We start from the raw sequence: 13,457 nt of genomic DNA on the forward strand, positions 1-13,457 counted from the left end.
TGTGGGAAACGACTCCCTCTGAAGTGACATGGTTATTTAGAAAGAGCTAATTTCTCACTAAAATAATAACTCCTAGCTAGAAGTCTTTTATTCCATCTATAAGCACACAAATTTGTCCAACAACAGAACAAGGGCGTTTTTTCTTTCATCATTTTCACACAACTTCGTAGACCGATTGAGCCCAAATTTTCACCGGCTTGTTATTTTATGCTAATGATGGGATACACCAAGTGAGAACACTGGTCTTTGACAATTACCACACGTGTACGGTGCCTTTAAAATTCATGCGTGACGTCAGCATTCTAACCCAAAAGAGGCCATCGACGCACGTCACACAACAACCAGTACCAGCCACTTAATCCTAGTTGCAGTGGCTGCGCCTATGGCCTCAATCTGGGTTAGAATGGTGACGTCATGCATGAATATTAAGAGAGGTGTAAAGCGTGATCTGTTTAGGGCTCAGATTTGGAATAAATTTCAACAAGAGCTTGTAGCCCAAATGATTTACTGGCACATAGTTTGTTTTACAGGGCCAGATTTTTGAAAAAAATCTGCAGTATAGATGGATATTTTGTATACACTTTACTATGAACTAATCATCAACATGGCTTACCTGTAGCCATAGCAACTGGTGACCCAGGTAAGTTGACCTTTTGACCTTTGCCCTTGTCCCTCTTCAGCCTCTCCAGTTGCTTGTGTTTGAACTTCTCTTCTGCTTCAAGCTTAAAAACAAAACAAATTGAGATCACGATAAGGGCTTGATAGATTAACTACTTACTCTATTAATTACTGATTTGCACCAAAATAACAATGAAGTGAACCAACAACTAGGTGAAAACATGCCCCTGATGACAGTTGTTAAGCCGAGCTTTTTCATTTTAAAAGTGACCTTCCAGCCTTATATTATGATGTAAGGGGATATCACATAAAATAAAATAAATATCATATATTTATTTTATTTTATGTGATATCAAATAAAAACAAAAAAGTGAATACAAAAATGTTCTTTTAAATAACTTGACATCTTACGTGTAATTTATTTGGGCTGAGTAAGTTTTTCTATGTTAAGCAAGCTTTCAAAGCTTTACAGTATTATGAAAAAAGATACTGGCAAAATCACAATATTTTTTACCTTTTCACGTTTAATTCTTTCATATTCTGGCTTGTATTCTCTGAAATGAAATTTTAAACAAATATTCATATTAAACTGCTGCTGAAATCACACTTCGAGGCTTGTGAATTTATGCTAGAGATCTGCCATTGAGCCTACATCAATCCCCGTCCATAATCACCTTTCACCTACATTTATTTCCCATGGAGATACACCGTCAAATCCTACGGACAAGTATACATATAAAACAAAAACACGCTGCTGCATTCATACAAACAAAAGTGCAGCTGCCAAACTTCACCCTGGACCAATCAGAACACAGATATGGAAAGCTCAAGTCACTGCACGTTTGACATGTATGAAATAATTGTATCCAATGTAATGTAAAGACTAGTGTAAAGACCAATGTAAAGACTAGTCTTCTCATTTGTTGTATCTCAACATATGCATAAAATAACAAACCTGAGAAAATTTGAGCTCAATCGGTCGTCAAAGTTGCGAGATAATGAAAGAAAAAAACACCCTTGTCACACGAAGTTGTGTGCTTCCAGATGCTTGATTTCGAGAGCTTAAATTCTAAATCTGAGGTCTCAAAATCAAGTTCGTGGAAAATTACTTCTTTCTCAAAAACTATGTCACTTCAGCGGGAGCTGTTTCTCACAATGTTTTATACTATCAACCTCTCTCCATTACTCGTAACCAAGAAAGGTTTAATGATAACAATTATTTTGAGTAATTACCAATAGTGTCGACTGCCTTTAAAACTAATACTTTTCTTTATCCCTTACGGATAAAGACAGGGAACCAATTTAGCCCTGCGATCTTGTTTTTATTTTCCCCCCAAATTCAAGCCCCACTGAAGAGTGAGTTTGACTTACGCTTCGTACTCATTCACAGCTTCATCAATTGCCTTGAAGAACTCGTCAACACCTTTCCCAGTCACTGCCGAGACACCTACAGCCTGAGGTGGACAAAAGAGGGAGCTTGTTCATTCATTTTAAAAAACTTCCAACAATCAGGGAGATATTTTAGAGTTACATTACATATAAAATAAATAGGGACAAAGTTTCCATTGTCAGGAAGCCTTTCAAATTTGGCATAATTTAACAGTATAAATGCAAAATTACACAAAGTGATCATCACAATTATTCTCAATCGATATCAAATAAGATGCATCAGTAGATTAGAGGCATGAAACTTTGAAAGACAGATAAGACGCGTCTTAAAGCCCCTGTTCCTACTTCCTGCGAATGCGATACAAATTCTGACGTCTCAAACCACAGAACAAATAATTCACGTCAGTTGACTTGTGCTCAACATCGGCGAAACATTCGCTGCAAAAACAGCCATGTGACGTCAAAGTTCGTATCGCATTCCCATGAAGTATGACCGGGCTTCAATCTCCGACTTACTTTAAGGTTCTGATAGAACTCGTCGAGAACTAAGCTCATGGATCTTGTGAGATTGGAGGTGTAGGATGTTTCTTGATTCAGAGCGTCTTGGAAAGCCTCAAAGTCTTGCATCCACTCAATAGCAAAACCGTTATCCACAATATCGATCTAGTAATTGGAAGATGAATATGATTATAATTTGTTTTAACCCTTACAATGATGTGTATTTAAAGCAATCGCACAACATCGGTAAACAGTATTGTCCAAAGGCCTACATTTCGTGTATCACAACTTATCTATAAAATAACAAACCTGTGAAAATTTAGGCTCAATCAGTCATCGGAGTCGGGAGAAAATAATGGGAAAACCCACCCTTGTTTCCGCGCGTTTCGCCGTGTCATGACATGCGTTTTAAATAAATCCGTAATTCTCGTTATTGAGAATTTATATTGTTTTGCTGTTTTCTCAAAAAGTAAAGCATTTCATGGAATAATATTTCAAGAGAAGTCTTTCACCATTGCCTTCTGTAAACCCTATAAGATATTTGTAAATCTGTGAACTTTTTTTTTTTTTCTGAAACAAAAGGGTCCAATGGCTTTAACCCTTACAATGATGTGTATTTAAAAGCACTGCTGTCAATTTCACCAAACTCTTCCTAACTTAAGATTAATCTTAGGACTGAAGACGAGTCCCAACCCTGCACTGTAGCATGCAGACCTTAAGATTAATCCTAAGTTAGGAAGAATTACTCGTCCTAACTCGAGATAAGATTAATCTTAGCATTTTGTGAAATCGACGGCTGTATACTCAGTGCTTTCCCCGAGTTCTGTGAAAAACAATTCCACAGGCATCATCACTCGGTTGAGATTTGAACCCATGACCTTTGCATTGCAAATGCAGATGTCTTCGCCTGATGGCTAGAGCCAGTTTGAATCCTCATCAATGGGTACCGCAACGATTTAATAGGTGTAAACAAAATTGCATAGGGAGGTCTCCACAAAATCACAGAGTTTCACTGAATATACGCAGTAAGCACAGAACATCTTAAGCATCACCAGGGCTTGATAGGAAAGTTTCAGCTAACATAAATAGTACACATTCTAACAATGCTAAGACATTATAAAATACTACGAAATACATGTATAAGGGGATAAATCATCGAGCACATGTGAGAATCTATTGTGGTTTATAATTTAAGAATCAATAAACAAACCTTGTTCATAACGACCACAAAAGGAAGTTTGTATTTGTAGAGGATGCTGTAAAAAAATAATAATAATAAAATCAATTAAGAATCAAGAAAGAGCTGCAAATCTAAAATAAAATCTCTGCTTGTTTAAAAAACTAATATATATATATGTATATTTTTTAAACTTATTTATTTAGGTTTAAAAATAATATGGTCGGTAGTATCACAAGCTAATACTGAAAATTACATGCCTACAAAATCAAACATTGGGTTGGCCTATTACACAGACAATCAAAAACAAAAATTAGGCTAGCTAGATAGAAGAAATAAACCAAAAATACTATTTAAATAGCTATCTTGATGTAACCACAGAGAAGAAGAAAACAAGTTACATATGATATAAAATATTTAAAAGACAGAACATACATTTTTACATAACTTATAAAAACCTGCAATGCTGGATTAGATTAAGATTAAAAGCAATCACAAACGACAAAGAGACACAAGATAATCTAGTGTGACACATCGGCGTCAGTACAAAACAAACTGCAGGGGGTCAAGGGTTTGGACCTTACCCAAACTCGGGTAGGATTCATAGCTAAGCCTGGGGGAGGCCAGTATTCTTCATTTTTGAAAGGGCAAGGGCACCAAAGCATTTTCTCCTTGGTAAAGGGCAACCTCAAATTCAATTCATTTCAATTCAATTCAATGCACATGTTGACAATGACATTAAACATACAGTTGAAACAAAAAATAATAATAATTGGTATAGCGCTTTAAACACCCGAAGGGCGTCTCAAAGCGCTTCCACATTATTACCCACGGTCACTGAGCCTTAAATCATTCCTTAAACCATATCAGCTCCCTTGGGAGTAAACAGCCTGTGCTGCCAAATAACAATGAGTATAAATATGAAACGATGGATGCCACATAATTCAACAATAAAATGAGTAGAAATGTCAAAGAAAATATCAAGTGTAATAAACGCAAACATGCAGGGAAAAGGGTTAAACCTACAATACATGAGAAAATTTTTAATTTGTACTTGAGCATTTCAAGGGCACCAATGCAATGACCAGGAAGAAACTTATAAAGCACAGCATTGCCACAAAACGACCTCAGTGTACCTCAAAAAGCGCTGTGTACAAAAACAAATCTAGATAAAAGAACAATAGTCAAGAGCAGAATTTTTTTTTAGAACATCACAGTACAGGATACAATAATAAGTAACGCACACCAGCACTGACGCACACTCTATATTAAGGGGTAAAATATTATACGCAGTCAATATGCCAGTCAATATGTGTTTTATAACACAGCTCGGTCTTAAATGTGAAATAATAACATAAATCTGGAAAAGAGAGGAAGTTTTTAGTTGCTGTTCACGGTTCAAGTCAAGAGAGGGCGCTGTAACCGGGCACTATTTTCAAAGACTAGTGCCCGCTCGGGAACTAGTTCCTGCAAAAGACTATTATTAGTTCATCCCACGTGACCGAGTTTCAGCCAACTAGAATACAGAAAAAGCAAGAGGTGTGTTATACTGGTACATATTGATACATATTCAATACTATTTTGGAACATAATCTGGCCCATTGGCGCAAGGACAAAACAAAAATATTGTTAAATGCTGGGGGTCAGGGGTGGAACTCATACATGTAGTCAAAATGCAGACCTCTGGATTTTTTTTCCCAATAGACTCTGCAAAGCACCGAGAATGAAAATCATATAAGTATTGGTATACAGAATAAGCAAAAGACAACAGCAGAAAGAAGACCTTCCAGCCCTTGGCAATTATTAAGATTAAAATCAAGAAATGAATTGCATCAATAAATCCGAGTTGTGCCTTACCTGCATGCATAGAGCATATTGGACATAAAGGTTACTGGGTTGACGCTCCGAGCGGTGTCCATGACATAAACGATCACCGTTGGGAAAGACGCAGCCTGTGAGAAAAATCATCCACAAACCCACAAAGAAAAAAGAAAATGGTCAATGCGCAAAGTTGTTATAAAACTAGGTACATGTACATTGTGCATGATGAATTGAAAGACAGAAATCTTATATACATGTACAGTGTACATATAAGGAAACAACTTGGTTACTTCACATCTTAAACCTTATAAATAAAGTCACAGTGGTAGTGTGTGACTCGAGTTACAGAAAAGGAAGAGATGACATCTTGTTACACAACCTTGTACTACAGTCACACTGGTAGTGTGTGACTCAACGTACATAAGGAAGAGGAGATGATATCTTGTTACACAACCTTGTACTACAGTCACACTGGTAGTGTGTGACTCAAGTTACAATATAAGGTAGGTCAGAGATGATATCTTCACAAAATTGTAAGACAGTCAAAATGATACCATGTGTGACTCAAGTTACACTCCAGTGTAAAGGAAAAAAAAATGTTTGTTATTGTTACCATGGTTTCTGATATAATAGCCCCAGACGCTGACCATGTGAAGACTTCAATCTGACCCGGTGTGTCAACAATAACATACCTGAAAAAATGAGGGGGAAAACATTGATCAAGACAGAATCAATCAATCAGTTTATTTCCACAGTATCCAGATCACAATCAATATCAAATCAAAGGCAATGTAAGTTGGATAAACAGTTGTGTGATAAGATTAATTAAATGAAGAATAAGCTATGACATTCGTGAAACTGTGGAGGGACCCCTAAAGAAGCAAAGCTTGTAAGGGTATGGTTCCCTGAGCAAGATTGTGCATTGAGCCGGTAATTATTTTGATGTTTTGTGGAAGATACCACTCCAGGTAGGAAAAATGTTCCTGAAAGGACAAGTGTATTCAAAAAGGCTCAATGCACAAGCTGCTAATGATGAAAGTGGACGATTTTGACTCAGACTCTTGTCTCAATTTAACGTAGAAAAATATTTGTTAGCTTATGGGCATCAAGGACGATACAAATAGGGAAAATATAAGATCTCCAAAGGGGAACTCTAAAGACGGGAACCTTAATACACCGGACTCCACAAGGAATCTTTCTTGTGTACAAAGAATACATATGGGAGGGATGTTGACTCAACTCAAAACAAGAAATTCACACTAAGGACATAAAATTAAGGACATAAAATAGATCAGTGAAAAGCAAGGAATATCACAATCCATAAAATGTATTCAAGACAAAACCCTATCAAAACATTCCATACAAGATCATGTTCACAATTTACAATAAGAGTACAACAAAACATGGTAAAATGGCATAACAATAAGACAAGAAATATTATACACATAATGAATGTTTATGAGTGCAATGGTGCGAATATGTTCATGAGTTGAAAGATGGAATGTTCTATTCAACGAGGCGGAGCCGAGTTGAATGGAACATTCCAGCTTTCAACGAATTAACATATTCGCACCACTGCACGAATGAAAAACATTCATTATTTGTTTTATAGGGCCTATAACATCCAAGTAGATCTTTGTCATTTTGATTGAAAGATACAACTTTCAAAACAAACAGTTTCAACTGTAGAAGCCGAATGCTAGTAATTTTACTATGCCTTCTTGCAGTAACACCTGCTGCGTTACCAAAGACACGCGCACGCAGTGATGTTTTTACTCAGCTTTTTCGTTCCATCCGAAAAGTACCATTGCACGCTGGCAGCGTGCCAGCGTGCAATGGTACTTTTCGGATGGAACGAAAAAGCACGGTGAGTGACTCAGCGTGCAATGGTACTTTTATTTGCTATCACGTGACGGACAATCCTCCAATCAAATGGCAAGGATCTGCTTGGGTGTTATATAAAGCATAATAATAAATCAAAGCAAATAAAATCAATATAATATCAGATATTCTGAGGAAAGCAAAAACACACACATTGGGAAAAAGAGAAGACAAGTCTTCACAGCCACTGCTGACTCAAAATTAAAAACAACAAGGCTAACAACAAGACAATTAATGTTCAAAGGAGACAAAGCAACAATAATAGCAAAAACACACACATTAGTAAAAAGTTTTAAAAACAAGACAATAAATATATCAAATGTACTGTAGGAGAGCAACAATAACAGCAAAATGACAAACTTTAGGCGCCTTGTCAAAACCTCCCCAGCGTTCCTCCGCAGACAAGCCACGGACTGGATAGCAATTACCGCCAATGCTAAGGACCTTGGACAGTCCGTTGAATAACGGCCATGTGCGTTGAAGCGCAGGTCATGAATATCAGCGGCTTGGACGCGGACCGGCCGTGCTTTGCCCAGGATAATACATTTGAAACTAATGAATACCATTGTCCTTGAAGCGGACAGGCCGCACCGACAAGAAGTGTCAGCACCATGCAAGTTAGGTGTGCCAGCCGGCCCTCTTGCTCACATGATAATCGCGCTACATGTTTAAACCAAATCAGCGATTTTGAATTTTAATAAAGGCCTAATTATTTTCCAGAGGCATTCAACAGGCATTCAAGAGGCACAGAACTGGCTTGTTTTTTTTAAAAGCTTAACAACTCAAAACGTTCACCACTTTAACTGCTTTGTTTGGTCCATAAGTGAATATGGTGCAAAAATTAGTGAGTGGTGTGACGAGTCGACCTTCGAGAATAGGGTCCAAACGGCAACAGGCTACATATTTGCTAAAATTATAGATTGGTGAAGTAAATTTTCAGTTTGCATCAAACATGCCCGTCTTCCCCTTTGATAAACATATCCTTTGATCCCTTGCTAGACCAACATGCACTCATTCAACAGTAAGCGCTTGCGCAATAGGTATTTGAGAAAAGGCCTACAGTTACCATACATTACAAAGCGCCCTCTGTTGGTACTCGTTATTTTAGACTCACTTTGTTTCCGCTTTCCTGTTCTCCACGTACTGCATGACCTGGTCGAAGCGCGTTGCAAAAAGATTGAGTGACGTCATAATGGCACCGTTGGGTCCCAGACCATACTGCTTCATGACCTCTTTATACTTCACTGTGTCTCGGATATCTAAGAGAGGAAACAGTAAGGATTACAGTTAAAGGCAGTGGACACTTTCGGTAAACAATATTGTTCAAGACCCACACTTTGTGTTGTGTATCACAACTTGTATATAAAATAACAAACCTGTGAAAATTTAGGCTCAATCGGTCATCGGAGTCTGGAAAAAATAACGGGAAAACCCACCCTTGTTTCCGCCGTGTCATGACATGTGTTTAAAATAAATCCGTAATTCTCGATATCAAGAATTGATATTGTTTTAATGTTTTCTCAAATAGTAAAGCATTTCATGGAATAATATTTCAAGAGAATCCTTTCACAATTACCTTCTGTAAACCTTGCAAGTAGTGTAATTTGTAAATCTATGAACTTTTGTTTGTTTTTTGTTCCGAAAGTGTCCAAAGGCTTTAAAGGCAGTGGTAATTACTCAAAATAATTATTTGCATAAAACCTTATTTGGTAACGAGTAATGGGGAGAGGTTGGTCGTATAAAACATTGTGAGAAACGGCTCCTTCTGAAGTGCCGTAGCTTTCGAGAAAGATATAATTTTTCACAAATTAGATTTCAAGACCTCAGATTGAGAACTTGAGGTCTCGAAATCAAGCATCTGAATTCTGAAAGCACACAACGTCGTGTGACAATGGTGTTTTTTCTTTCATTATTATCTCGCAACTTCGATGACCGATTGAGCTCAAATTTTCACAGGGTTGTTATTTAAATGCATGTTGAGATTCACCAATTAGGAAGGCTGGTCTTTGACAATTACCAATAGTGTCCAGTGTATTTAATTGCTGTACTCAGTAATCCCATCAAGTTTTATACTGGACAGCTTTTTTCTTTTCAGAATCGTGAAGTCTCCCGAACACCCAAACAATCTACTCCGCGGTAGTAGAATAAAGAAAGACAGTTCTATATAAGAGCAAACTCTACCTGGCAAGTACATGTAAATACACACATGCATGGTGTTACCGCAAACCAAATAATAAATGTTTATGAGTGCAATGGTGCGAATATGTTCATGAGTTGAAAGATGGAATGTTCTACTCAACGAGGCGGAGCCGAGTTGAATGGAACATTCCAGATTTCAACGAATGAACAATATTTGCACTAATGCACGAATGAAAAACATTCATTATTTGTTTTATATAACACCCAAGTAGATCTTTGTCATTTTGATTGGAGGATACAACTTTTAAAACAAACAAAGCTTAGCAGCTTAGGCCTACAATTTGTTCATTGTGAAATTACACCCGTTTCTTTTGGGTCGGCCTGTTGGATTAAACAGTGACACTGTGGGTTCTGTCCAGCTATTTTGAGACACGCAGACGCAGAATGTATGTGCCTTGCATGTATTTATCACTGCTGCGTTACCAAACACAACCGCACGCAGTGATGTTTTTTGCTCAGCGTGCAATAGTACTTTTCGGATGGAACGAAAAATGCACGGTGAGAGACTCAGCGTGCAATAGTACTTTTATTTGCTATCACGTGACGGAAAATCCTCCAATCAAATGGCAAGGATCTGCTTGGGTGTTATATAAATATTGATGCCTCAAATCCTATATATATATACTTACCATTGTATAAAATAAAAGACCTACCGAAAATAAAAGACCTACCGATATTTGCTGGAAAGCTGACTTCATGCACTGCTGGGTCCAAGTTGATAACATATGGCACCTGTTTCTTTGCATAGAGATGGGCCGTGATCCTCTAAACAAACGTAACCAATCAAGAAACAAATAAATCAATAGGAGTAGGGATGTGGAGTCAATGAAAGGCCGAGTAAAAAAAAAAAAACATGTATAGAGTCAGGGTTTCTCAAAAAAAAGGAAGGAGGAGGGGCTTTTTATTTTTTATTTCAAGATGGCCGCCATTCTTTTTAAAATGTAAAATATCAATTGTTTTTTCTACTGCTCAAACACACAATACATAAACGAAACATTTTGGTCTTGAAGACATTCAGACAAGACATTCAGATTGTTTGAGCTGAGATCGTTTAAAATAACCTTTTTCATAGAAAAAACAAATAGGAAATAAAAATGTGCATAAAAAAAATAAAATAAAAAAGAAGGGGTCCTCTAAAAAGGAAGCGGGCGGGGACGCTAAACATGTTCCTTTTTTTACTTGGCCTAAAACAAATTCCAAAGTGGATTTTATAAAGTAAATGAATGCTTGTTAGGTCTGGGAGACTGTTGCGATCAGTGTCTTAGTTTGGACACTTGGCAAAGTTTCCGCATGGCACCACCACTTTTTCAATCGATATGAAATAATATAGTACCTAATTTACATGTACCTCAATGAGATATCCCTTTTTATAAAAATGAGTGAAAAAGTGGTGGCGCCATACTGAAAGTTATCCGGACACAAACACAGTCTTCCTCAAACTGCCCTAAATATCGTAGTAGCGCCATATGTTATCAACCCTCATATGTTTACAAATCCTAACTTCGATTGCCGTTTACCGCGAGACTGTGCAAGCTCCAGGTGAAAGAAGCTCTGCTGTTTACTCACGGTTAGTTGCGATAACGTAACCCTCCTGCCAATGGCAAAACAAAATTATCATCTGCTAGATTGAGTTTCATTCTCCTTAAGTCACTAGATAAATCACATGATGTTGTTGCTATTAGGGATTCTATGGTGTGCCAATATGGAGAAAAAATTAAAACATTTTAAGTGAAAATGAAAAAAAAAACTTATAAATGATAATAATTATGTCTACATAGAGAGACAATACAAGTTACAACAGATTGGTTTCTTACTCCTGAAACCAAACATTGCTGGTCTGAAATAGGGGGGAAACAGATTGTTTTGAAGTGTTTGTGCTTCAATGGGGTGTCTTACTGTCATGCCTTGCGGTATCTCTGGATTCTAACCAAGTAGCCATATGTCTTGGGACAAAAATGTAATTAAGTTTGTCAAATAGTAATTGAATGAGCTTTTAATATTACTGAAAAACCTACTGAAAACACATGACACCATGACCATGTTTACCTCAACAATTTGTTTTGGTAAAAATAAGTGACGTAATACGGAGAGTTATCCCTCTGCCTACAAAACGAGCCAAGCAATAGGCCAAGCAAAAAAAAACTGTACTGTATTGTGTTGATTTATTTTATAATAAATTATTATTATTATTATTAATTAAATAATTACAAAAAATTAAAAAGTAAGAAACTTACCTGAACAAACGTTGTTTTTCCAGACCCTGCCATTCCCAGAACTATCATACATGGTGGTTTAGTGTCTGTATTGTGTAGTCCACAGTGAGTACTTCCTCCGTCATCTGTCATTTCTGTCTGTGACTGCTGCACGTTTTCCAGCATGTCTGGAGTTGAACTCATGGACGTCGCCATCTTGCTTTGGGGGAAAAATCTTCTGACTGTAAACCCGACGACTGTTTTGTGTTTGTTCGGAACGACCAAAAAGTGAAACACAGAGGGCGCTATTTTGTCTGCGCGCGGTGCGTTTCGATTTTGAGTGGGGGGGGGGGGGGGGTAATGACCAGATGCCACATGTACGCGGTTAGTTGTAATTTCGTTAATTATTAGGTGATGACCTTCATGACAAACCAATAACCATAAATTTAGAAACGAGTGTGATTTTTAAATTGTTTGTTACACCGGACACAGCTGGTTGAAGCTATGAATTTCTGAAGAAATCAAATTCACAAGAACTGATTAAAGAGTATTATTTTGATGTTCATCTTCTTTTGCTTTGTCTCTGTTGATTTGAAGAAATAAAACTTTATTCTAATAATAATAATATGCATAATGTTACCAAACTTCTTATTTTAATACCGTTTACACAGTTGTTTAAAATAAAGGGCACTGGGCACATAATATTATTGATAATAATTGTCAAAGCATTCTCATTTTTTGTATTTTAACATAAACAATCAACACGAAAGTTTGCGCTCAATATCAAGTTACCAGCCCAGAAAATAGTAAAAGAAAATCACCCATTTGCAATTTTTGTGTGTTTCAAGATGCCCAAGAATGGCTTCCAGGCCTGCAAATAAGTCTTTCCATGGATTCAATTTTTAGTGAGACTTTTAACTCTTTCTCGAAAACTACGTTACTTCAGGGGGGGGGGGGGGGGTCGTTTGTTCTACTAGCTAATTCCCATCGCTCCTTTACCAAGTCAGTAATAAGTATTGTCTGCAGCTAAAAGGTTTTTGAATGTTTTCATTTTCATACAGTGATTGGATGGTGGGTTAAACTGAAACGTACAACGAAAAAGCAATTAAGTATTTTCCCCTTAATATTTATCTTTCTTTTCTGCTACAGAATTCACTTTTGTTTTGACGGTATTTTATAACAGATGAAAGGGGTTTTCGTTCAAAATGCTTAGTAAAACCACTTTGTAAACACCAACAAAGAAAATAAAAATTGAAACAATGTACATAAAAGGCCTACCTACTCAACAAAACAGTTTTCTTCGTCATTAAAAGAAAAATCACAATGACTCGAATGATTAAAATAATAACATGAATAAAACAAGTAAGTGGTTGTATTGTTTTTCAAACCCATACAACTAGAAAAAGAACGTTTTAACAAAAATAAACAATATTTTGTATAAAAGATTACGTGAATCATAGTACATCAATGCCACAAGAGAAAATTTCTTCAAAGAGTTTGTCACAAAGACTCAAATTAAGCGCTCCATCTTTACTTTTGACGAGAACAAAGGAGAGGTAACAATTGCTTAAATTCATTTAATACAAGTGCTTAATGAATACAGACATAATTATACAGTTCGTTTTCAGCCCATAAAAATGTTTTACAATACAAACCCCAAAAGTACTTTGAAGGGAATAAAG

General features: G+C 36.8%; 1 protein-coding gene across 1 annotated transcript in view; it reads right to left on the reverse strand.

Moving 5' to 3' along the window:
• The window catches only part of LOC117301343 (GPN-loop GTPase 1-like), a 54,239-nt gene extending 42,204 nt beyond the window's left edge, over positions 1-12,035 (reverse strand). The window contains exons 1-10 of the mRNA XM_033785256.1: positions 11,818-12,035; positions 10,255-10,348; positions 8,499-8,643; positions 6,117-6,195; positions 5,540-5,634; positions 3,716-3,761; positions 2,524-2,670; positions 1,990-2,072; positions 1,133-1,172; positions 614-722 (exon numbers count right to left, since the gene is read on the reverse strand). Of these exons, the coding sequence (XP_033641147.1) occupies positions 614-722; positions 1,133-1,172; positions 1,990-2,072; positions 2,524-2,670; positions 3,716-3,761; positions 5,540-5,634; positions 6,117-6,195; positions 8,499-8,643; positions 10,255-10,348; positions 11,818-11,991 (1,012 nt within the window). The 5' untranslated portion in view covers positions 11,992-12,035. The remainder of the gene's footprint in view (positions 1-613; positions 723-1,132; positions 1,173-1,989; positions 2,073-2,523; positions 2,671-3,715; positions 3,762-5,539; positions 5,635-6,116; positions 6,196-8,498; positions 8,644-10,254; positions 10,349-11,817) is intronic.
• Between the last annotated feature and the right edge of the window lie 1,422 nt (positions 12,036-13,457).

Source organism: Asterias rubens, chromosome 17 (genome assembly GCF_902459465.1).
Source record: "Asterias rubens chromosome 17, eAstRub1.3, whole genome shotgun sequence".
Taxonomy (NCBI): domain Eukaryota; kingdom Metazoa; phylum Echinodermata; class Asteroidea; order Forcipulatida; family Asteriidae; genus Asterias; species Asterias rubens.